The sequence below is a fragment of the Xenopus tropicalis genome, chromosome 8 (genome assembly GCF_000004195.4).
Source record: "Xenopus tropicalis strain Nigerian chromosome 8, UCB_Xtro_10.0, whole genome shotgun sequence".
Lineage (NCBI taxonomy): Eukaryota > Metazoa > Chordata > Amphibia > Anura > Pipidae > Xenopus > Xenopus tropicalis.
In genome coordinates, this window is record NC_030684.2 from 6,856,361 (window position 1) to 6,883,192 (window position 26,832).

The following is a 26,832-nucleotide window of genomic DNA, read 5'->3' on the forward strand; positions in this document are numbered from 1 at the left end:
TGATCGTTGATCTTCTCTATTAAAGTCATTTGGCAAATTTAAACATAATACAAAGAAATGTACAACTGGAAGAAGGTCAATGTGGAACCACAAGGAGGCCAGTCTTCCCTATACAAGGTATAAGTGCTTTCGAAATTCAAGCTACAGGTATACAGTTCCATCAAGGTTCCCTCCAGAACTTCTATGAGGACTTTCATATCTGATGGAACTCTTACATAAATGGCTTCTCTTGTCAAGCCCCAATACAGTAGGACACAAACATGGGCCAGAAAGCCATAAACAAGAGAACCTTTCTTGAGCCACTTTTCTCCTTAGTTCTGATGGAACTCTTTGTTGCTTCTATCCTGTGATGGAACATCTCTACTCTAGAATGTTGTGTGTGTTCCATCATGTATGGATCCCCATTGTTGTTCCACACTCAATATAACAGGGGTTATGTATAAAACATGACAATATCAACATACTCTTATTAGGATACACTTTAGAAGTGTAGAATTATCTTAAAAATAGTGTTGGTGCTGGAAAAACCATCCCAGAGGTCATCTATAACACTGAGATCCAGAGTTGGGGGAACACCCAACATCAGAGCAATACCTACTGCTGAATCCTAAAGATGTTCTAGGGGAGCAATACTGTATGAAGAATAATTCCAGTGGGCCCATGACCATGACCATCAGAAACCCTCATCTGATACTGGAGGCCATGTTATTAGATCAAGAGCAGCATCTATCATCCAGGATGTGCTAAACCCATGAACCAAGATGCTTTTCAAGCACGAGGACTTGTATTTTGGAAATTCCCAGAGGAAGGTGTAGTTCTGTTTCCATTTCACCCTTGTTGGGGTGCAGGACACTGACCAACTGCACCTAAATATTAGCTGAGGGACCTGAGATTCCTGTAGGAGATATGGCTTATGTGCTAATGAAGGTCATGTTATCAGATCAAGAGCAACATATATCATCCAGGATGTGCTAAACCCATGAACCAAGATGCTTTTCAAGCACGAGGACTTGTATTTTGGAAATTCCCATAGGAAGGTGAAGTTCTGTTTCCATTTCACCCTTGTTGGGGTGCAGGACACTGACCAACTGCACCTAAATATTAGCTGAGGGACCTGAGATTCCTGTAGGAGATATGACTTGTGCTTCAGCAGTATGTGCCAATAATACAGAGGTCTGGAAATGTTATGTACGAGGAATAATCTGCTCCAGAGGAATCCAGTCCTGTCTTCTGAGCATTGTGCAAATCCCCAGCTCTGAGAGTTCTAGGACTTATCTTGTGTCTTCCAGTGGAACTGACCTCGTGTGGCACTTTGGGTGGCTTAAACGTTCCCTGTTCCTCTTGTTCAGTGCCTTTCGAATCAAAATGAGAACTTTAGCCCTAGGGTGTCCTTTGGTACCTTAAGTCCCATCGCCTACTGGGCACAATTGCTTTGCCCGTTGGACTCGTAGGGTTTATTCGAGAGCCTGAAGAAGACCTGCCTCATGGTCTGGTGGCATCTCTCCGTCAGGTCCGTGATGTCATTTTCCGTCAAGCCTGAAGTATCGATTTTGGGAAGGATCTCCACCTTGACAGTGCCTAGAGATTTAAAGTGAAACACAGGGGTTCAAAATAGTGACCGGTGGAAAGTTCTTACTGGGGTGGCCTGTCATAGACAGGGGAGGAGCCATGTTTTATTCAAATGGAAACGCTCAGCTAACGGGTGGATATATTAATGATTTAATTACTCAAAGAGGGAGCGTTGGGTGTAGAGAGAACCCTACTTGGTAACTTGGAAGTCAAGAGTCTTGAAGGAAGTCTATTTCACACAATCCCTCCTATGTTTAGAGTGCCCCTGACCTATTATTCTGTAGAGCGTTACATGAGTCGATCCAACCCCGTAGCCCTATAAATACAATATAAAGCCCTATAAATACAATATAAAGCCCTATAGCCCTATAAAAACAATGTAAAGCCCTATAAAAACAATATAAAGCCCTATAGCCCTATAAATACAATATAAAGCCCTATAGTCCTATAGTAGCCCTATAAAAACAATGTAAAGCCCTATAAATACAATATAAAGCCCTATAAATACAATATAAAGCCCTATAGCCCTATAAATACAATATAAAGCCCTATAGTCCTATAGTAGCCCTATAAAAACAATGTAAAGCCCTATAAATACAATATAAAGCCCTATAGCCCTATAGTATCCCTATAAATACAATATAAAGCCCTATAGCCCTATAAATACAATATAAAGCCCTATAGACTTATAAATACAATATAAAGCCCTATAGTAGCCCTATAAATACAATATAAAACCCTATAGCCCTATAGTAGCCCTATAAATACAATATAAAGCCCTATAGCCCTATAAATACAATATAAAGCCCTACAGCCCTATAAATACAATATAAAACCCTATAGCCCTATAAATACAATATAAAGCCCTATAGCCCTACAGTAGCCCTATAAATACAATATAAAGCCCTATAGCCCTACAGTAGCCCTATAAATACAATATAAAGCCCTATAGCCCTATAGTAGCCCTATAAATACAATATAAAGCCCTATAGCCCTACAGTAGCCCTATAAATACAATATAAAGCCCTATAGCCCTACAGTAGCCCTATAAATACAATATAAAACCCTATAGTAGCCCTATAAATACAATTTTAAGCCCTATAGCAGCCCTATAAATACAATATAAAGCCCTATAGCCCTATAGTAGCCTTATAAATACAATATAAAGCCCTATAATAGCCCTATAAATACAATATAAAGCCCTATAGCCCTATAGTAGCCCTATAAATACAATATAAAGCCCTATAGCCCTATAAATACAATATAAAACCCTATAGTCCTACAGTGGCCCTATAAATACAATATAAAGCCCTATAGCCCTATAGTAGCCCTATAAATACAATATAAAGCCCTATAGCCCTATAGTAGCCCTATAAATACAATATAAAACCCTATAGTAGCCCTATAAATACAATATAAAGCCCTATAGTAGCCCTATAAATACAATATAAAGCCCTATAAATACAATATAAAGCCCTATAGCCCTATAAATACAATATAACGCCCTATAGCCCTATAAATACAATATAAAGCCCTATAGTAGCCCTATAAATACAATATAAACCCCTATAGCCCTATAAATGCAATATAAAGCCCTATAAATACAATATAAAACCCTATAGCCCTATAGCAACAATATAAAGCCTTATAGTCCTAAAGTAGCCCTATAAATACAATATAAAGCCCTATAGCCCTATAGTAGCCCTATAAATACAATATAAAGCCCTAAAGCCCTACAGTAGCCCTATAAATACAATATCAAGCCCTATAGCCCTACAGTAGCCCTATAAATACAATATAAAGCCCTATAGCCCTACAGTAGCCCTATAAATACAACGTAACAAGGGATTTTGGAGGTAAAAGGAACCTGATCTTTATAAACCCACCTCCATGCCCCATGACCAATTAAATAGAGTGCAAGGATCCCCCATCTGACCAGCAGGGGTCAGTAGCGGACAAATCCCAATGGAGTTGGGGACCTGGGCCAATGTTTTAGACAGAGGAACCCACAGCACGCCCTGACTTTGCAGCTCTCTAGAGCGGCTTAAACCGTTATCGAGTTTCTGGGGGCAGCGCAGCTTAAGCCGGATAATCCCCCCATCTCCGTATAAGCCGGGGATCAAGATAGAAGCTCTGAGTATCGACGGCGGGGAGAGAAATAAAGCATTTGGAGATGACAACATGGCCAGAACCTTCAGGGTTCTACTGAGCGAGAGCATCGGGTCAACGCCGGCCCAATAGGACGCAAGTGGGGCGGCTTGGGAAGCTCTACTGGGCTACAGTTGGTCACCATGGCAACTGCTTGGTACCCTTTATATATACCTACCTCCCGTGAACAGGTTCTTTTTTTGGTTATAGAAGCTGGTTAAGGAGGAATAGACCACCGGAATGATCGGAACCTGAATGCAAGAAAAAAACGGTCAAAACGCCCCACTCTCATTTGTTAAACCCACTAGTGAAACCAACTGGATATAATCATGAAAGATACACAAAGAAAATGGTTTTGTTTATTTAGCTGGGGGAAGCATTTATGTGTTGCGCTCATGATGGTCTGAGCACTTCCTGTCTGAGCACTTCCTGTCTGATGATAGTTCTCCTTATACTTTGTAATAAGCTCAGCCAATGGCCTGCCAGGACTGCACAGAAGCTGCCGGAGGGTTTTATGTTCTAGTATGTTCTGGCTGACGCCTTCCCTGACCCACATGACTTACGGGTCGGGCTTTAATCCCGGTTCCTTTCGTTATAAAGTGGGATTAGCCTAAGCAGGGCATTATGGGTATTAGTATAAAAGCCTGGAGGTACGGCCAGTGCTTACAGAATAATGACTACACAGAGTCTCCATACAGACCCAAATGATCCGGCTGCTCTGTGTTTCCGGCACGGTGTTACCAAATGGATCAGGGTTCTGGAGTAATAAGGCGGTACCAACCTGAGCCTGCAGCGCCAGATGGAATGCTCCCTTCTTGAAGGGCAGTAGGTCCCCGCTGTTGTTCCTGGTTCCCTCGGGATAGATCCAGACCTTTAACTGGACAGAGGGTGGAAAATGAAAGTTAGTGGCAAGCGTCGGTATGGTCCCGGCTACCAACCCTAAGCCTGGGCTGTAGATCAGTACTGAGCCTGGGCCGTCCCACATATCAGCACTGACCCAGGACTGTCCTATAGTTGGTACTGAGCCTGGGCCGTCCCATATATCAGCACTGACCCAGGACTGTCCTATAGTCGGTACTGAGCCTGGGCCGTCCCATATATCAGCACTGACCCAGGACTGTCCTATAGTCGGTACTGAGCCTGGGCCGTCCCATATATCAGCACTGACCCAGGACTGTCCTGTAGATCAGTACTGAGCCTGGGCCGTCCCACATACCAGCACTGACCCAGGACTGTCCTGTAGTCGGTACTGAGCCTGGGCTGTCCCACATATCAGCACTGACCCAGGACTGTCCTGTAGTCGGTACTGAACCTGGGCCATGCCAGATATCAGCACTGACCCAGGACTGTCCTGTAGTCGGTACTGGACCTGGGCCGTCCCACATATCAGCACTGACCCAGGACTGTACTGTAGTCGGTACTGAACCTGGGCCGTCCTACATATCAGCACTGACCCAGGACTGTCCTATAGTCGGTACTGAGCCTGGGCCGTCCCATATATCAGCACTTACCCAGGACTGTACTATAGTCGGTACTGAACCTGGGCAGTCCCACATATCAGCACTGACCCAGGACTGTACTGTAGTCGGTACTGAACCTGGGCCGTCCTACATATCAGCACTGACCCAGGACTGTCCTATAGTCGGTACTGAGCCTGGGCCGTCCCACATACCAGCACTGACCCAGGACTGTCCTATAGTCGGTACTGAACCTTGGCCGTCCCACATACCAGCACTGACCCAGGACTGTCCTATAGTCGGTACTGAACCTGGGCCGTCCCACATACCAGCACTGACCCAGGACTGTCCTGTAGTTGGTACTGAGCCTGGCCCCCAGGCCCAAGTCCTTCCAGATGCCCTCTACGTCCCCCCCAGACGCACTCAGCTCAGACTGAAGAAGATCTATGGGCCGAGCAGTAAATCCGCCCGTGACTAACGGCTTCCCGAGCGCCGCGCTCACACAGCAAATGGCCAATAACCATAAATTAAAATATCCATTTCTGCTCTCGCCGCCGTAATGCCAAATCCTCTGCCCAATAAATAAGAAAAGGCCCAGGATTGGAGGAGGAATGAGTTTCCCCAGGGGCTCAGCCCGGCGCTTGGCAGGACTCACGTTATCACTTATCATCGCCTGGGCAACGGCGGCCATTATGCTCTTGGCATCGCTGGTGCGTTTCCTGTTGATGTAAATGACCCCCCCCAGGTAAGTGATGAGCCCCACGGAGCCGGCGTACATCAGCTCCTTCTTGGCGATCTGAACGCAGCGGTCGGGCAGGATCTCCATCAGACCTGGGGGGGGGCACAAGGGAAAGGGGGACACTCAATAATACACTAATAATATAATAATCCCCGAGCCACTGAGCACGTGCAGAGCCGCTGACACAATTTATTAATTATTTTCTATAGTTTTTTTTTTATTATTTCCATTCTTGCTTTCAAATGGGGGTCACTGTCCCCGGCAGCCAAACCCTATTGCTCTGATAAGTTACTGTTTATTATTGCAACCAGATAGCAACCTCATAGCAACCCAATAGCAAAGTATACCAAACTGAACCAACCTCATAGCAACCTATACTAACCTGCACCAACCTCATAGCAACCTATACCAACCTGCCCCAACCTCATAGCAACCTATACCAACCTGCACCAACCTCATAGCAACCTGATAGCAACCTTTACCAACCACACAGCAACCAGATAGTAACCGAATAGCAATGTATACCAACCTGAACCAACCTCATAGCAACCTGCACCAACCTCATAGTAACCTAATAGCAACCTCATAGCAACCCAATAACAACGTATACCAACCTGAACCATCCTCATAGCAACCTGAACCAACCTCATAGCAACCTGATAGCAACCTATACCAACCTGCACCACCCTCATAGCAACCTATACCAACCTCACAGCAACCTATACCAACCTGCACCAACCTCATAGCAACCTATACCAACCTGCACCACCCTCATAGCAACCTATACCAACCTGCACCAACCTCATAGCAACCTATACCACCCTGCACCAACCTCCTAGCAACCTATACCAACCTGCACCAACCTCATAGCAACCTATACCAACAACCACCAACCTTATAGCAACCTATACCAACCAGCACCAACCTTATAGCAACCTATACCAACCTGCACAAACCTCATAGCAACCTATACCAACCTCATAGCAACCTATACCAACCTCATAGCAACCTATACCAACCTGCACCAACCTCATAGCAACCTATACCAACCTGCACCAACCTCATAGCAACCTATACCAACCAGCACCAACCTTATAGCAACCTATACCAACCAGCACCAACCTTATAGCAACCTATACCAACCTGCACAAACCTCATAGCAACCTATACCAACCTCATAGCAACCTATACCAACCTCATAGCAACCTGATAGGAACCTATACCAACCTGATAACAACCTGATAGCAACCTATACCAACCTCATAGCAACCTGATAGCAACCTATACTAACCTCATAGCAACCTGATAGCAACCTATACCAACCTCATAGCAATCTGATAGGAACCTATACCAACCTCATAGCAACCTCATAGCACCCTATACCAACCTCATAGCAACCTGATAGCAACCTATACCAACCTCATAGCAACCTGATGGCAACCTATACCAACCTCATAGCAACCTCATAGCACCCTATACCAACCTCATAGCAACCTGATAGCAACCTATACCAACCTCATAGCAACCTGATGGCAACCTATACCAACCTCATAGCAGCCTGATGGCAACCTATACCAACCTCATAGCAACCTGATGGAAACCTATACCAACCTGATAGCAACCTATACCAACCTCATAGCAACCTGATGGAAACCTATACCAACCTGATAGCAACCTATACCAACCTCATAGCAACCTGATAGCAACCTATACCAACCTCATAGCAACCTGATAGCAACCTATACCAACCTCATAGCAACCTATACCAACCTCATAGCAACGTGATAGCAACCTATACCTGAGATTCCAGCTCTCTGTATGACACACTCACAGTGCCCTTACAGGACCAGCCCAGGAAATACGCTGAACAGAGAAGTCCGTAACTTATTTCCCAGCCAGTTCCCCACAACATCCAATTAACATTAATGCATTTGGAAGTAGCGATCGACTCCTGATAGCTTATAGCTGGTTACAAAAATAAAAGTCACATTGGGATTAGGGAAACGTGCGCTGGGCGATTAGTGGGGAGCTGAGGTCGGGCCCAGCGAGTTGGTCACTAATGAACTCAACACACATAATTAGTGCGTGGGGCAAAGTCACACTGTGGGGCACGGGGAGAGGCGAAGGCTGTACCTCCTCCTTGGGGAGTTGTATCAGGAGTCAGAACCAGCAGTGCAGGGAAGGGAAAGGGACAGACACAGTGACAGTTACACATAACTATAAACCCAGTGAGAATGAGGAATGAATGGATATTGGGGAGTTGTATCAGGAGTCAGAACCAGCAGTGCAGGGAAGGGAAAGGGACAGACACAGTGACAGTTACACATAACTATAAACCCAGTGAGAATGAGGAATGAATGGGTATTGGGGAGTTGTATCAGGAGTCAGAACCAGCAGTGCAGGGAAGGGAAAGGGACAGACACAGTGACAGTTACACATAACTATAAACCCAGTGAGAATGAGGAATGAATGGATATTGGGGAGTTGTATCAGGAGTCAGAACCAGCAGTGCAGAGAAGGGAAAGGGACAGACACAGTGACAGTTACACATCACTATAAACCCAGTGAGAATGAGGAATGAATGGATATTGGGGAGTTGTATCAGGAGTCAGAACCAGCAGTGCAGGGAAGGGAAAGGGACAGACACAGTGACAGTTACACATAACTATAAACCCAGTGAGAATGAGGAATGAATGGATATTGGGGAGTTGTATCAGGAGTCAGAACCAGCAGTGCAGGGAAGGGAAAGGGACAGACACAGTGACAGTTACACATAACTATAAACCCAGTGAGAATGAGGAATGAATGGATATTGGGGAGTTGTATCAGGAGTCAGAACCAGCAGTGCAGGGAAGGGAAAGGGACAGACACAGTGACAGTTACACATAACTATAAACCCAGTGAGAATGAGGAATGAATGGATATTGGGGAGTTGTATCAGGAGTCAGAACCAGCAGTGCAGGGAAGGGAAAGGGACAGACACAGTGACAGTTACACATAACTATAAACCCAGTGAGAATGAGGGATGAATGGATATTGGGGAGTTGTATCAGGAGTCAGAACCAGCAGTGCAGGGAAGGGAAAGGGACAGACACAGTGACAGTTACACATAACTATAAACCCAGTGAGAATGAGGAATGAATGGATATTGGGGAGTTGTATCAGGAGTCAGAACCAGCAGTGCAGGGAAGGGAAAGGGACAGACACAGTGACAGTTACACATAACTATAAACCCAGTGAGAATGAGGGATGAATGGATATTGGGGAGTTGTATCAGGAGTCAGAACCAGCAGTGCAGGGAAGGGAAAGGGACAGACAGACACAGTGACAGTTACACATAACTATAAACCCAGTGAGAATGAGGGATGAATGGGTATTGGGGAGTTGTATCAGGAGTCAGAACCAGCAGTGCAGAGAAGGGAAAGGGACAGACAGACACAGTGACAGTTACACATAACTATAAACCCAGTGAGAATGAGGGATGAATGGGTATTGGGGAGTTGTATCAGGAGTCAGAACCAGCAGTGCAGAGAAGGGAAAGGGACAGACACAGTGACAGTTACACATAACTATAAACCCAGTGAGAATGAGGGATGAATGGGTATTGGGGAGTTGTATCAGGAGTCAGAACCAGCAGTGCAGGGAAGGGAAAGGGACAGACACAGTGACAGTTACACATAACTATAAACCCAGTGAGAATGAGGGATGAATGGGTATTGGGGAGTTGTATCAGGAGTCAGAACCAGCAGTGCAGGGAAGGGAAAGGGACAGACACAGTGACAGTTACACATAACTATAAACCCAGTGAGAATGAGGGATGAATGGGTATTGGGGAGTTGTATCAGGAGTCAGAACCAGCAGTGCAGAGAAGGGAAAGGGACAGACACAGTGACAGTTACACATAACTATAAACCCAGTGAGAATGAGGGATGAATGGGTATTGGGGAGTTGTATCAGGAGTCAGAACCAGCAGTGCAGGGAAGGGAAAGGGACAGACACAGTGACAGTTACACATAACTATAAACCCAGTGAGAATGAGGGATGAATGGGTATTGGGGAGTTGTATCAGGAGTCAGAACCAGCAGTGCAGGGAAGGGAAAGGGACAGACACAGTGACAGTTACACATAACTATAAACCCAGTGAGAATGAGGGATGAATGGGTATTGGGGAGTTGTATCAGGAGTCAGAACCAGCAGTGCAGAGAAGGGAAAGGGACAGACACAGTGACAGTTACACATAACTATAAACCCAGTGAGAATGAGGGATGAATGGGTATTGGGGAGTTGTATCAGGAGTCAGAACCAGCAGTGCAGAGAAGGGAAAGGGACAGACACAGTGACAGTTACACATAACTATAAACCCAGTGAGAATGAGGGATGAATGGGTATTGGGGAGTTGTATCAGGAGTCAGAACCAGCAGTGCAGGGAAGGGAAAGGGACAGACACAGTGACAGTTACACATAACTATAAACCCAGTGAGAATGAGGGATGAATGGGTATTGGGGGAGTTGTATCAGGAGTCAGAACCAGCAGTGCAGGGAAGGGAAAGGGACAGACACAGTGACAGTTACACATAACTATAAACCCAGTGAGAATGAGGGATGAATGGGTATTGGGGAGTTGTATCAGGAGTCAGAACCAGCAGTGCAGAGAAGGGAAAGGGACAGACACAGTGACAGTTACACATAACTATAAACCCAGTGAGAATGAGGGATGAATGGGTATTGGGGAGTTGTATCAGGAGTCAGAACCAGCAGTGCAGGGAAGGGAAAGGGACAGACACAGTGACAGTTACACATAACTATAAACCCAGTGAGAATGAGGAATGAATGGGTATTGGGGAGTTGTATCAGGAGTCAGAACCAGCAGTGGGTTTCCTTCTCTTTAAATATAAAAATGCCACTGATTGATACAAGCCTCAGGTTCTTACCCATCATGTCCAGGATACTCTGATGGTTGGATATAATGACACACGGCCCATCGATCTGAAAATTCTCCAACCCTTTCACCTCAAATCGTACGCCGAAGAAGTACTTCAGGGTGCGAACCACTCTACTAATTATCCTAGGGGAGAGAATAATGTGTTTAGCCGGGGACTGGAGCAGCTCCGTCTGTATCAATACAAATATACAGAGAAGGAATGTTCTGGGCACACAATAAGCTGTACCCCCATACTGTACTGTATAAGGGAAACACTATGGCACCCCCTACCCATATGTATAAATACAAATATACAGAGAAGGAATGTTCTGGGCACACAATAAGCTGTACCCCCATACTGTACTGTATAAGGGAAACACTATGGCACCCCCTACCCATATGTATAAATACAAATATACAGAGAAGGAATGTTCTGGGCACACAATAAGCTGTACCCCCATACTGTACTGTCTAAGGGAAACACTATGGCACCTCCTACCCATATGTATAAATACAAATATACAGAGAAGGAATGTTCTGGGCACACAATAAGCTGTAACCCCATACTGAGAGGAGGTGTGTGTGTGAGCTCCAGACTGTGAGGGTTTCCCAGGCCCTTTTTGGGTCTGGGAGGAGTGCTTTTTACCTGCAAACTTTGCAGGTTGTGAGGATTTCTCTCAGGAGAATTATTTTTTCTGCAATTTCCCCAAAAAAACTTTCCTCAAAAGAATGAGGAAGAAAGTTGTGGTAACTCCGGGTAAAGGAGTGAGGATCTGCCTGAGATCCAGCAGGAAGGCTGCTCCCCCCAATCTGGCAGCAGCGGCTGAGAGCAGTGAGGTGCGCAAGGAGGTGAAGGCCATGGCTAAAAGTGACAAGGAAGGAGAAAGTACCGGCACGTGCGGCGTTCCATCTGTAATGGAGGTCCCTGAGCGAGCGAACACCCTGGACGACCAGGCCGAGGTTACTGCAGAGAGTTGCAGTTCTGCTGCGGAAAACGGCAGTTCTGTTGCTGGGAGCTGCAGTTCAGAGGCAAGCCAGGAAGCTGCTGCAAGGCATGCTGGGACCCAGGAGGGAAGTGCTGCAGGCTGCGAGGCAGCCATGGAGAGTGCTGAGGCCGCAGGCTGTGTGGCTATGGAAGTGGCTGAGGAGGCGCTGAGAGAGAGCTCTGAGACTGCTGCAATGGCCCAGGTAGGAGCAATACACCTGTGTGATGGGGGAGAGACAGCTGCTAGCAATGGCGCTGGGAAGCCAGAGACTGTGGGCTCAGCTGGGCCCAATCAGACCCAGATCATCAGGGCTCTGAGAGACATCAGTATTCTGGAGGAGAAAAGGAACATTTTGGAGGGGAGTATAGACAATATGGTGGCTGGACTGGGGGCCCTTAGGGGGGCACAGAGAGCAAAAGCAGTTGAAAAAATTGCTTATTTAAACAAAGACTTGGAGGACATTGAAAGTAACATTACCGGGGTTCTGGCAGTTATAGAGCCCTGGAGAGAGCTTTATCATAACCGCAGGAGGTTCCAGGAAATGGAGAGAAACCAACTGAAAAAGGGTTTGAAAGACTCTTTTGCTTTTCCTAAAGGGACTGTGACTCCTGCGGGTGGGAATGGGGGTCCGTCATGTGCGGATTCCTGGGATCCACTGACTAATTCTTTGCCATGCAATAATGTTAATACTGTGAGTGTGTCTGGTGGGAGTGTGCCTCATGTGAGTGTGCAGTGTGGCAAGGCTGCTGGGAGTACTGGTATAGCTGCTGGGAGTACTGGCATGGCTGCTGGGAGTACTGGCATGGCTGCTGGGAGTACTGGTATAGCTGCTGGGAGTACTGGCATGGCTGCTGGGAGTACTGGCATGGCTGCTGGGAGTACTGGTATAGCTGCTGGGAGTACTGGCATGGCTGCTGGGAGTACTCGTATGGCTGCTGGGAGTACTGGCATGACTGCACCATTGACTGATAAAACTGTATGTGATGCTGCAGCAAGAGTGGGTGATAGTGGTGCCACAGAGGGTGCAGGGAATCCCCCTGTAAATACCGAGAGTGAAGGGGCACAAGGGAGGAGAGGTGCCTGGGACGGTAAGAGACTGTTTCAGCAGAATGTCTCTATGGCGGGTGAGAGTGCTGCCAGTAGGAGGAAGAATGTAGTGAAGATCAAGTGGGAGAAGGAGAGGGGTGAGTTCCCGGGGCGCAGGTTTGTGGGCAGGAATCTCATCAAACAGTCCCTGGGTTTTACCCCTGCAGACGTAAGTGGGCTGATAAGTGTCACAGACACTGAGTTTGATCTTGGCTTCAAACTGTCTCAGGGGTTGGATGATTTCTGGCGCAGGTATGAGGGTAAGAAAGGTGCCCCAGAGTGGGAGGGGTTTAGGGTGACCCCAGTCTCCAGGCCCGACACCAAGACAGTCACCATCATGTTTAAGACTGAGTCTGTGCACCCGGATGACGTGCTGATCTGGCTAAAGAGACAGTGCACCGTTCTGTCCCCCTTCACCCCACTGTATGATGAGGAGGGTTTCTGGGTAGGAGGGTGGAAGGTGCAGGTCAAACTGCACATGAATCTCCATGTCCCCAAGCACCTCCCCAATTCCTTCTTTATTGGGAAGGACAGGGGCGTTTGTTTCTACCCCGGCCAACCCAGGGTGTGTTTCAAGTGCGGATCAAACAGGCACTTTGCAGTTAAATGCACAGTTGTAAAGTGCGCCCTCTGTGGTGAGACTGGGCACCCCAGTAAGGAATGCCAGAAAATCCGCTGCAATTTGTGCTTAAAGTTAGGCCACGCCCACAGCTCTTGCCCCGACGCCTGGCACAATATGGTGGCAGAATGTTCTAATTTGGAGGAGGAAATGAGCCTCTCAATGGAACTTCTGGAGGAAGGGAATCAAACCTCAGAGGTAGTGGAACCAGAGAGGGAGGCTGTGCAGCCTGAATCCTCTGCCCCAGTTACTAAGGTGGTGGGTGGGGCACAAGGGAGGTTACCCAAGGGGAACAGTGGGAAAAAGGAAGGAGAGCAGAGGGTCAGTAAGCCTAGAGAAGAAGGGGAGTGGAGTGTGGCGGGGGGAAAATCCTCAGAGAAAAATAAAAACATTCCCCCAAAAATGACGGTAGCAACAGACAACAGATTTGTCCTGCCAGATGGTAAAACCTGGGGGGATCTCGCTGAGGAAGAGGAGGAGAGGCTGCGGGAGGAGGAGAGGAAAGAGGAGAGGAAAGAGGAGAGGAAGGCTAGGGCCTTGGCAAAGAAGGACAGGAAAAAAAGAGAGAGGAAAGAGAGTGGGGAGGAGAGTCAGGAGGCAGAGTCCCCAGGGGAGGAGGTGGTGGTTGACCTGGAGGGGCAGAGAGTACCCCAAAAGTTCAGGTGAAAAGAAGGGGTGATGAAGGGGTTGGTGGTAGGCAGAAGCAAAACAAGACCTAATGATGGATCATCCTATCCCATTCCTTACAGCCAATGTCTGTAGCATCAAGAATAGGAAGACCAGATTTTTGGCTTTTGATTTTTTTTAGAAAGGTGGAGGCTGAAATCCTTTTTTTGCAGGAGACCAGGCTCACAACCAGAAGTGAGATTTTTGAAGCCAAAAGAGATTGGTGGCACGGGCCCTCCTTTTGGTCTATTGCTGAGGAGCCGGCAGGAGGGGTAGGAATACTTTTCAAAAATGTTCAGGGGTTGGAGATTAAAAAAATCATAGAAATCCAGGTTGGGCGTTGTTTGATGCTTGACATTGTATTGCAAGGGAATCTGATCAGATTGATCAATGTGTATGGCCCCCAGGGGCCCTCAGAGAGAAGGGAACTCTTATTAGAGATCAAACCGTACCTGTATACATCAAGTCCAGTCATTTTGGCAGGGGACTTCAACCAAGTCCTGAGGGCAGTAGACAGGACTGGCAGATTCTGTAAATATGAGGGTTCATTTATGAATAAGTTGGCTGAGGATGCGGGTTTAGTAGATGTGGCCACATGGGGGGGTCGGGCAGGCAAACATACGTATTTCTGTGGGCAGAGAAGCAGCAGAATAGATATGATTTTTGTTAAGAAAGGTGAATCTTTTACAGAGGTCTGTGAGAAGGCCGTTGAGTTCTCAGATCACTCGGTACTCTCCTTTCTGTATGGTATCCGGAACCAGCCCAAGATTGGGAGGGGTTTATGGAGACTTGATGTAGGTTCCCTGGAAGGAGAACAGGCAGAACAATCTTTTGAGGATCTGCTGCTGGTGCAGATATCAAAGGTTGAGCTGTATGATTCTCTATCTGTATGGTGGGATGCAGCCAAGGATTCTTTCCGGTCCCTCTTCAAGTCTATCTCTTATAAAAAAGGGAGGGAGAAGGAGAGGAGGTACCAGTCCTTGAGAAAGGAGCTAGAGATCTGTATTTCGGAAGGGGAGGGGGCTGAAAAGCGAAACCGACTCAAGCAACTGATCAGGCAACATCAGTACAGCCGGTACAAGTCTTTGGTTCTGGAAAGAGACTATGGGGCTTCTGTTTGCCCAGATCCTTGCCAGAACTGCAAAGAGGTTGTTGAGAAAAAGCTGGTTGAGGGTCTTTATGACTCCCAGGGTCATTTTCATAAGTCAAGGGAGGGGATCTTGGAAGCCGTTAGATCTTACTATGTTGGGCTTTTCAGGGAAAGAGTTTTGGATAAGGGAAAGACCGAGGCTTTCTTGAAGGCGACCCCAGGTCCCAATACTGATCATTTGGATTTTTCCACTTTGGAAGCAGAAATAACACTGGAAGAGGTGATTCAGGCCATAGACAAACAGCAAAAGAAAAAGGCCCCAGGGCCTGATGGTCTAACAGCTGAGTTTTACAAAAGATTTAAAGACAGACTTGTTGAAGTCTTCAATGAGAGTTTGGAGAAGGGTAGTCTTCCTCCCTCTATGGGATACTCTTCCTTGATCCTGCTTTCAAAGGGGAAGGACTCAAGGCATGTTGAGAATTGGAGGCCCATTGCTCTTCTTAACACTGACAGAAAGATTCTTGCAAGAATTCTCTTTTCAAGGCTAAGTAAGTTTGCTGGCACTTTACTATCTTCTTTTCAGTACTGCACAGTGGAGGGACGTAGCATTTTTGGAGCAGTCCTTACAATAAGAGAGGCCTTAGAGAGGTGCAAAGTCCATAAATGGGGAAAGTATCTCCTGACCTTGGACCAAGCAAAGGCTTTTGATAAAGTTAATCACCAATACCTATGGGCTGCTTTGCTGAAATACGGCATTCCGGGTCAGTTTGTCAGATGGTTACAGACTTTGTATCAAGGGGCAAGAAGCTTTCCAATTGATTAATGGTTGGAGAGGCAAGACTTTGAGGTGGGAGCAGGGGTAAGACAGGGGTGCCCTCTCAGTCCACTTTTGTATGTGTTTGCTCTGGACCCTTTCCTAAGAGCATTACAGCATAGTGCATTGGAGGGTGTTCGGTTTCCCTTGAGTCAGCCCTTTAAGTTAGTAGCCTACGCGGATGATGTGACCATTGTTCTGTCTAGACCAGAGGAGGCGTCTATTGGTAATGGAGCACATCAGAAGCTACTCAGAGGCCTCTGGGTCTCTTGTCAACCAAGAAAATCGGAAGCTTTTTGGGTCTTAGAGGAAGAGCCGGGTTTCCAACTAAAAGACTTCCCTGTAGCCCCAGAGAGGATTAAGATCTTGGGTTGTAAAATTTGGGAAGGGCGATGATGCAAAGGCAATTGGGATGAGAACTGAATGCCTGTGCAGCAAAGGTTCAGCGATGGAAGGCTTGGAGGCTGGACCTATAGGGAAAGGATTAACGTCATCAAGTCTTTCTTGGTCCCTCTGCTTCTGTTTGTCTCTCATATCTTCTTGTTGCCAGAATCTTTCTACGCAAGAGTCCACAGTCTGTTCTTCCAAATGCTCTGGGGGAGCAGACTGAACCCAGTTAAAAGGGGAGTAACTTTCCTGCAGAGAAAGGAGGGAGGTTTGGGCATGCTGTGCCCGGTGGCTTTCTTCTGTGTCATATTCCTCAAATGTAACCTTGGGGGTATGGCTCAGGGGAACGACTCTCTGTGGGAGAGCAGTATTAGGGCCTGGGTATCGCCTTTTATCAAGGACTGGCTGCTCAATGATAGGTTGAAGAGTGTCCGGATAAGAGGAGGTTGTGTCCCACCCCATGTAGCTCAGGCCTTGAAGCTCATTAGGAAGTGGCACATAGGGATGGAGGAACTCAAGTCTGCCCCTAGGAAAAACATTTATTTCAGGATTTTGGAGGTTTTCTTTTGTGTTCCCTTGCTCTGAGAGACTGCACGAGCGAGACCCTGGCTCTGAGCCTAAAGTTCCTAAACAGTAAGAGACTGCCCAAAAAGTTTCAGGATAACGCTTGGCTCTCCCTCCAGGGGAAACTGTTTGTCAGGGGGAACCTACGGTATCTGAATGTGGGGGACAGGGAATGCCCCTGGGGCTGCGGCACGGATGAGACCCAGGAGCACTTTCTGTTAGACTGTGTCATTACCAAGAGCCTCAAATCTTCCCTGGCAAATACTTTACAGTTGGGTTTTTTGGAGAACTTGAATTATACGGAGATGGCGTACGGGATAGTGGGGCGTGAGTGTGCTGGCGCGGTAACTACGGAAACCCTGTATCTTATAATATCTGTTATGCGCTATTATCTGTGGCATATGCGCTGCAAGTTAACCCTCAGTCAGAAGAGAGAAGCAGTGGGGCAAGTCACAGGGGCAATTGTAAGGGAACTTGCTTTCATTAAATCCAGAGAGACTGAGCGAAAGGCAGAGAATGTTGCACTCTGGGTAAATGTACATTTTCATTTGTGATTCTTCTTTGCTTCTGAATTTCATTGAGTAATAATGTGATGCATTTTTGTTTGCTTTTCTGTTTCTGAAATGTTTATATTTTACTTGTAATGTTTTTACTTTCAATAAAATCCCTACCCATATGTATAAATACAAATATACAGAGAAGGAATGTTTTGTAATAGTCCACTGTACTAATTAATGAAAAGCAATCAATATCATTTTCTTACATAACATACCAATCAGTGACACAGGGGTGAGGTGGTTCATATGTTACATAAGCAGTTCTTCTCTGTACTTTGCACTATTTCTCACCGACTGTAAAAGTGATGAATTAATTGGTCCCACGTCTCACAGTTCATTAAAGGTTTATGTTGATCTATTTCTTAATGAATAGATAACTATACAGCTTTGTACCTTATAGAGAAGTCAGTGAGAAAACACATATTGAAAATGTCATTTTTTAATGTAGAGGATCCAAATGATCTACAATATATATTTATTATACAGTAGGGGGTACATTATCCCTTATAATACATGAGTGATACTCAGAGTTCCCTGTATAACTCAGCCTGCAGCCTTGTGCCTTTATATGGGCACAGAACCCCTCAGTGACTGCTAATATCCTTATCATTTACAGTAGGGGGTACATTATCCCTTATAATACATGAGTGATACTCAGAGTTCCCTGTATAACTCAGCCTGCAGCCTTGTGCCTTTATATGGGGGGCACAGAACCCCTCAGTGACTGCTAATATCCTTATCATTTACAGTAGGGGGTACATTATCCCTTATAATACATGAGTGATACTCAGAGTTCCCTGTATAACTCAGCCTGCAGCCTTGTGCCTTTATATGGGCACAGAACCCTCAGTGACTGCTAATATCCTTATCATTTACAGTAGGGGGTACATTATCCGTTATAATACATGAGTGATACTCAGAGTTCCCTGTATAACTCAGCCTGCAGCCTTGTGCCTTTATATGGGGGGCACAGAACCCCTCAGTGACTGCTAATATCCTTATCATTTACAGTAGGGGGTACATTATCCCTTATAATACATGAGTGATACTCAGAGTTCCCTGTATAACTCAGCCTGCAGCCTTGTGCCTTTATATGGGGGGCACAGAACCCCTCAGTGACTGCTAATATCCTTATCATTTACAGTAGGGGGTACATTATCCCTTATAATACATGAGTGATACTCAGAGTTCCCTGTATAACTCAGCCTGCAGCCTTGTGCCTTTATATGGGCACAGAACCCCTCAGTGACTGCTAATATCCTTATCATTTACAGTAGGGGGTACATGATCCCTTATAATACATGAGTGATACTCAGAGTTCCCTGTATAACTCAGCCTGCAGCCTTGTGCCTTTATATGGGCACAGAACCCCTCAGTGACTGCTAATATCCTTATCATTTACAGTAGGGGGTACATTATCCGCTTATAAATACATGAGTGATACTCAGGTTCCCTGTAATAACTCAGCCTGCCAGCCTTGTGCCTTATATGGGGGCACAGAACCCCCTCAGTGACTGCTATATCCTTATCATTTACAGTAGGGGGTACATGATCCCTATAATACATGAGTGAATACTCACGAGTTCCCCTGTATAACTCAGCCCTGCAGCCTTTGTGCCTTTATATGGGGGGCACAGAACCCCTCAGTGACTGCTTATATCCTTATCCTTTACAGTAGGGGGGTACATTATCCCCTTATAAATACAGTGAGTGATACTCAGAGTTCCCTGTAATAACTCAGGCCTGCCAGCCTTGTGCCTTTATATGGGGGGCACAGAACCCTCAGTGACTGCTAATATCCTTATCATTTACAGTAGGGGGTACATTATCCTTATAATACATGAGTGATACTCAGAGTTCCCTGTATAACTCAGCCTGCAGCCTTTGTGCCCTTTATATGGGGGCACAGAACCCCTCAGTGACTTGCTAATATCCTTATCATTTACAGTAGGGGGTACATTGATCCCTTATAATACATGAGTGATACTCAGAGTTCCCTGTATAACTCAGCCTGCAGCCTTGTGCCTTTATATGGGGGGCACAGAACCCCTCAGTGACTGCTAATATCCTTATCATTTACAGTAGGGGGTACATGATCCCTTATAATACATGAGTGATACTCAGAGTTCCCTGTATAACTCAGCCTGCAGCCTTGTGCCTTTATATGGGGCACAGAACCCCTCAGTGACTGCTAATATCCTTATCATTTACAGTAGGGGGTACATGATCCCTTATAATACATGAGTGATACTCAGAGTTCCCTGTATAACTCAGCCTGCAGCCTTGTGCCTTTATATGGGGGCACAGAACCCCTCAGTGACTGCTAATATCCTTATCATTTACAGTAGGGGGGTACATTATCCCTTATAATACATGAGTGATACTCAGAGTTCCCTGTATAACTCAGCCTGCAGCCTTGTGCCTTTATATGGGGGGCACAGAACCCCTCAGTGACTGCTAATATCCTTATCATTTACAGTAGGGGGGTACATTATCCCTTATAATACATGAGTGATACTCAGAGTTCCCTGTATAACTCAGCCTGCAGCCTTGTGCCTTTATATGGGGGGCACAGAACCCTCAGTGACTGCTAATATCCTTATCATTTACAGTAGGGGGTACATTATCCCTTATAATACATGAGTGATACTCAGAGTTCCCTGTATAACTCAGCCTGCAGCCTTGTGCCTTTATATGGGGGGCACAGAACCCCTCAGTGACTGCTAATATCCTTATCATTTACAGTAGGGGGTACATGATCCCTTATAATACATGAGTGATACTCAGAGTTCCCTGTATAACTCAGCCTGCAGCCTTGTGCCTTTATATGGGCACAGAACCCCTCAGTGACTGCTAATATCCTTATCATTTACAGTAGGGGGTACATGATCCCTTATAATACATGAGTGATACTCAGAGTTCCCTGTATAACTCAGCCTGCAGCCTTGTGCCTTTATATGGGCACAGAACCCTCAGTGACTGCTAATATCCTTATCATTTACAGTAGGGGGTACATGATCCCTTATAATACATGAGTGATACTCAGAGTTCCCTGTATAACTCAGCCTGCAGCCTTGTGCCTTTATATGGGGGCACAGAACCCCTCAGTGACTGCTAATATCCTTATCATTTACAGTAGGGGGGTACATTATCCCTTATAATACATGAGTGATACTCAGAGTTCCCTGTATAACTCAGCCTGCAGCCTTGTGCCTTTATATGGGCACAGAACCCCTCAGTGACTGCTAATATCCTTATCATTTACAGTAGGGGGTACATTATCCCTTATAATACATGAGTGATACTCAGAGTTCCCTGTATAACTCAGCCTGCAGCCTTGTGCCTTTATATGGGGGGCACAGAACCCCTCAGTGACTGCTAATATCCTTATCATTTACAGTAGGGGGTACATGATCCCTTATAATACATGAGTGATACTCAGAGTTCCCTGTATAACTCAGCCTGCAGCCTTGTGCCTTTATATGGGGGGCACAGAACCCCTCAGTGACTGCTAATATCCTTATCTTGTGGGTAAAAAAAAAAACTTGCCCTTTGCACACATTTAGCCAATGAGTCTTTATATCATAATCAGATCTTGATAACTATCCGATTGCTTCATCTACATTGGGGTGTTGCAATGTCGCCCTGCAATTGGTCGTCTTTTTGTTCAGCAGCTCTCCAGTTTGGAATTTCAGCAGTTGATTGGTTGCTAGGGTTCAAATGACCTTAGCAACCAAGCAGTGGTTTGAATGAGAGACTGATATATGAAGAGGAGGGGGCCTGAATAGAAGAATAAGTAATAAAATGTAACAATGACAATAAAAATGTAGCCTCGCCGAGCAATAGTTTTATTTGGTTGCCGGGGTCAGTGACCCCCATTTGAAAGAGTCAAATAATTAAAAAAACTATGAAAAATAAATAATGAAGACCAACTGAAAAGTTGCTTGGAATTGGCCATTCTATAACATATTAACAGTGAATTTAAAGGTTAACTAACCCCATACAAACTACGGAACCCCCTATGGAATCATTAGTATTGGGCTTGCCCGGAATCTCTAGTGCCTCTTACACTAATGCTCTTCAGATCGGTCAAGGAGGGACCCGTGGTGCTGATTGGCTCCCGAATAACTCCCATCACCCTGAGTAAATTTGCAGACCTTTCACATGAGTGTGTTTGCCCCATTCCTCGGGGTAAGTGCCCTTTATATATTTAATTTTTTTCCTCTGTAACCCATTGTTTTATCCGTCCTGCCACTATATAAAAGCACAGTGTGACTATTGTTGCCTCCCCCAGTTCAGTTATACCACGTGACATGTACAAGCTGCTGGGCCTTCTCATTGGTCACTGCCTTGATTTACTGCACTGACGTTCTGGCCTCAGTGGGACCTTCCTCTGGGTGGAGGCGGCAGACCAAGGCCATCCAGGAGGGTGTTCATAGTTTCTCTTTCCTACAGTGCCCAAGGCTGCCAGGGCATGCTGGGAACTGTAGTTCTGCACCAGTTACACTTCAATAATACTTTTCCCTAGCCCCGCCCACTCCTATAGTATATAATTATGGGATTTCATGATTCATTGCAAGTGGTTACTCGGGCCTTAGTGATGGGAGATCTGTCCCTACACGTCTGTGCTCTAGCTACATGCCCCCCCCCCCCCCGTGAGCAGCCAGTAGGGGGCCCCAGGTGTACACTACAACTCCCAGCATTCCAGGCCAGCCGGGGGCTGGGAATCAGAAAGTGAGAAGCTGCTCTATGCGGATGGAGGGACACTTGCCCTTTAATCTGTAGGAAATTAACCTGTTTTTCAAATAACACTCGGGCGACCCCCCCGGAACCAGAATGGGGGTTTAGTTGCCCCACTGACTGCCCATCCCTGCTTTCCTTCTGTACAATGCTGGTTAGTCAGCAGTAGTCACCCAACCTGTTGTACCTGCTCTCTGCCCAACTAACCCAAAGGTACAGGATGTATAACTTACCCTTTAAACTCAGGATATCTGGGTTTCCATCATACACTGATTTTAGGGGGTCCAAACCAGCCCCCTGACACCATCTAATCCAACCTATATCTGCTGTGGTTCTGGCCACACACTGCTATTTGGACCCCCCCCTCTAACCATAGGCCTGATTCGATCAGCCAATCACACGCTCCCCTCTGGGACAGCTGTTATAGAGGGGGGAAAAGCAGATTCTGTTTATGGACCACTAAGCAACTTCTTTTGTACTCAGTCCTTTTGGACTAGATTGCAAGCTCTTTGGACAAGGATGTCAGGCCCAAGTTTTAGCTGTTACTGTCACTAAAAAGGACACCGCGAGGATTCTCATACTGACCCAATAACATGTCTGTGTGCTGATAAATGGCAGAACAATCAGCAATGCACTGCCCTCAACCGGATCAGCTTCTCCCACTTGTACCCGACAACCTCTAACTGAGAGACTTGCACTTTCCTAACTGGGTCACGTTACAGTACTCACAGAACCCCTCAGTGACTGCTAATATCCTTATCATTTACAGTAGGGGGTACATTATCCCTTATAATACATGAGTGATACTCAGAGTTCCCTGTATAACTCAGCCTGCAGCCTTGTGCCTTTATATGGGGGGCACAGAACCCCTCAGTGACTGCTAATATCCTTATCATTTACAGTAGGGGGTACAGTATCCCTTATAATACATGAGTGATACTCAGAGTTCCCTGTATAACTCAGCCTGCAGCCTTGTGCCTTTATATGGGGGGGGCACAGAACCCCTCAGTGACTGCTAATATCCTTATCATTTACAGTAGGGGGTACATTATCCCTTATAATACATGAGTGATACTCAGAGTTCCCTGTATAACTCAGCCTGCAGCCTTGTGCCTTTATATGGGGGGCACAGAACCCCTCAGTGACTGCTAATATCCTTATCATTTACAGTAGGGGGTACATTATCCCTTATAATACATGAGTGATACTCAGAGTTCCCTGTATAACTCAGCCTGCAGCCTTGTGCCTTTATATGGGGGGCACAGAACCCCTCAGTGACTGCTAATATCCTTATCATTTACAGTAGGGGGTACAGTATCCCTTATAATACATAAGTGATACTCAGAGTTCCCTGTATAACTCAGCCTGCAGCCTTGTGCCTTTATATGGGGGGCACAGAACCCCTCAGTGACTGCTAATATCCTTATCATTTACAGTAGGGGGTACAGTATCCCTTATAATACATGAGTGATACTCAGAGTTCCCTGTATAACTCAGCCTGCAGCCTTGTGTCTTTATATGGGCACAGAACCCCTCAGTGACTGCTAATATCCTTATCATTTACAGTAGGGGGTACATTATCCCTTATAATACATGAGTGATACTCAGAGTTCCCTGTATAACTCAGCCTGCAGCCTTGTGCCTTTATATGGGGGGCACAGAACCCCTCAGTGACTGCTAATATCCTTATCATTTACAGTAGGGGGTACATTATCCCTTATAATACATGAGTGATACTCAGAGTTCCCTGTATAACTCAGCCTGCAGCCTTGTGCCTTTATATGGGGGGCACAGAACCCCTCAGTGACTGCTAATATCCTTATCATTTACAGTAGGGGGTACATTATCCCTTATAATACATGAGTGATACTCAGAGTTCCCTGTATAACTCAGCCTGCAGCCTTGTGCCTTTATATGGGCACAGAACCCCTCAGTGACTGCTAATATCCTTATCATTTACAGTAGGGGGTACATTATACATTTAGTGAATAGTTTAGGGTTTCAGGAGTCAGAACTGACAGTGATATGTACATTTAGGATGCCTCTCAGGCCAGTGTATATTATTAAGCCATTGGCACTCACCTCATGTTATTGACAGTGCGGCCGCCGTTGGTCAGTAGGCACATTGGCGCTGCCAGGGCAGAGAGTAGGAGGCACATGGCACAGTAATACACAAGTTTGAAGTGGAATTTAAAGCCGCTGCTGATCTCCATTAGGATGAAGGGAACCAGGAACAGAAGGGAAATCCACAAGAGCCACCAGAGGTCCATAGTGACTGCAGGGCCGAAGCAGTTGGCCGGCTAAAAAGGGCTAATGGGAGGGAGTAAAGGTTAGAAAGGGTGATGCCAGGCAGTTGGCACAGACACGGGGGCTAAAGTACAGGCGGCTCGGGGACGGCGCGAACAGGTAACGACTCGTGCACTCAGGTGTTGCACAAAGAAATGAAAGGTGTGGGTTACCATGGGAACCAGGGAGGTGTCACTGCGAATAAGCAGCACCCACTGGGCAGGGAAAGGTAACCAATAACCTGGGCACCACAAGGGGTTACTGGGGCACCAAAATGGGCAAGTAACAGGGTTAGGGATGGCTAAAGGGCACTTCTAGGGTTAATTTACAGGATGTAGGCAGGGTAACTAAACAGGGCAAAGTTGGGGCAAGTTGGAGGGTATAGAGGGGCAAGTGACAGGGCAGAGTAGGGGTTAAGATGGAGGGTATAGAGGGGCAAGTGAAAGGGCACAGTAAGGGTTAAGCTGGAGGGTATAGAGGGGCAAGTGACAGGGCAGAGTAGGGGTTAAGCTGGAGGGTATAGAGGGGCAAGTGACAGGGCAGAGTAGGGGTTAAGCTGGAGGGTATAGAGAGGCAAATGACAGGGCAGAGTAGGGGTTAAGGTGGAGGGTATAGAGAGGCAAGTGACAGGGCAGAGTAGGGGTTAAGGTGGAGGGTATAGAGGGGCAAGTGACAGGGCAGAGTAGGGGTTAAGCTGGAGGGTATAGAGAGGCAAGTGACAGGGCAGAGTAGGGGTTAAGCTGGAGGGTATAGAGAGGCAAGTGACAGGGCAGAGTAGGGGTTAAGGTGGAGGGTATAGAGGGGCAAGTAACAGGGCAGAGTAGGGGTTAAGATGGAGGGTATAGAGGGGCAAGTGAAAGGGCACAGTAAGGGTTAAGCTGGAGGGTATAGAGGGGCAAGTGACAGGGCAGAGTAGGGGTTAAGCTGGAGGGTATAGAGGGGCAAGTGACAGGGCAGAGTAGGGGTTAAGCTGGAGGGTATAGAGAGGCAAGAGACAGGGCAGAGTAGGGGTTAAGGTGGAGGGTATAGAGAGGCAAGTGACAGGGCAGAGTAGGGGTTAAGCTGGAGGGTATAGAGAGGCAAGAGACAGGGCAGAGTAGGGGTTAAGGTGGAGGGTATAGAGAGGCAAGTGACAGGGCAGAGTAGGGGTTAAGGTGGAGGGTACAGACAGGCAGTAACAGGGCACAGTAAGGGTTAAAATAGAGGGCACAGACAGGCAAATCACAGGGCAGAGTAAGGGTTAAGCAGGAGGGCACAGAGGCAAATCACAGGGCACAGTAAGGGTTAAGCTGGGGGGCACAGAGGCAAATCACAGGGCACAGTAAGGGTTAAGCTGGGGGGCACAGAGGCAAGTTACAGGGCACAGTAAGGGTTAAGCTGGGGGGCACAGAGGCAAGTTACAGGGCACAGTAAGGGTTAAGCTGGGGGGCACAGAGGCAAGTTACAGGGCACAGTAAGGGTTAAGCTGGGGGGCACAGAGGCAAGTTACAGGGCACAGTAAGGGTTAAGCTGGGGGGCACAGAGGCAAGTTACAGGGCACAGTAAGTGTTAAGCTGGGGGGCACAGAGGCAAGTTACAGGGCACAGTAAGGGTTAAGCTGGAGGGCACAGAGGCAAATCACAGGGCACAGTAAGTGTTAAGCTGGGGGGCACAGAGGCAAATCACAGGGCACAGTAAAGGTTAAGCTGGGGGGCACAGAGGCAAATCACAGGGCACAGTAAGGGTTAAGCTGGGGGGCACAGAGGCAAATCACAGGGCACAGTAAGGGTTAAGCTGGGGGGCACAGAGGCAAATCACAGGGCAGAGTAAGGGTTAAGCTGGGGGGCACAGAGGCAAATCACAGGGCACAGTAAGGGTTAAGCAGGAGGGCACAGAGGCAAATCACAGGGCAGAGTAGGGGGTAAGCAGGAGGGCACAGAGGCAAATCACAGGGCAGAGTAGGGGGTAAGCAGGAGGGCACAGACAGGCAAGTAACAGGGCACAGTAAGGGTTAATGCGGAGGGTAGGCACAGTAAGGGTTAATGCGGAGGGTAGGCACAGTAAGGGTTAATGCGGAGGGTAGGCACAGTAAGGCAGGGTGGGCACCGGTAGTGCCAGGGGGTAGGAGTCACACCTGCTGGGGGGGCTCCAGGGAACAGTCCCGCGGTGCTGGGGCCAAAGTTGAAAAACAGAAGCAACAGATCGCGGAAGAACACGGGGAGGG

At 46.8% G+C, this 26,832-nt stretch overlaps 1 protein-coding gene across 2 annotated transcripts; it reads right to left on the bottom strand.

Moving 5' to 3' along the window:
* On the bottom strand, nucleotides 1-26,832 carry agpat2 (1-acylglycerol-3-phosphate O-acyltransferase 2). Of its 2 annotated transcripts, XM_031890246.1 has the most exons (7): nucleotides 26,743-26,832; nucleotides 24,426-24,653; nucleotides 10,845-10,978; nucleotides 5,830-6,005; nucleotides 4,499-4,594; nucleotides 3,896-3,968; nucleotides 1-1,578 (listed from the first exon to the last, which is right to left on the bottom strand). In XM_031890246.1, exons 2-7 carry the CDS (start codon nucleotides 24,611-24,613, stop codon nucleotides 1,415-1,417), a joined length of 831 nt encoding a protein of 276 aa, XP_031746106.1. In that variant the 5' UTR covers nucleotides 24,614-24,653; nucleotides 26,743-26,832; the 3' UTR covers nucleotides 1-1,414. The 2 variants fall into 2 exon arrangements, with proteins under 2 accessions (XP_031746106.1, NP_001123741.1); NM_001130269.1 differs by lacking the exon at nucleotides 26,743-26,832 and having other exon boundaries at nucleotides 4-1,578; nucleotides 24,426-24,618.

Coding starts and splice junctions, on each gene's coding strand:
- agpat2 (XM_031890246.1), bottom strand. CDS start 24,613: ATGGACCTCTGGTGGCTCTTGTGGATTTCCCTTCTGTTCCTGGTTCCC. Junction 10,979..24,425: donor CGCACTGTCAATAACATGAG/GTGAGTGCCAAT, acceptor TCTCTCCCCTAG/GATAATTAGTAGAGTGGTTC. Junction 6,006..10,844: donor GAGTATCCTGGACATGATGG/GTAAGAACCTGA, acceptor GCCCCCCCCCAG/GTCTGATGGAGATCCTGCCC.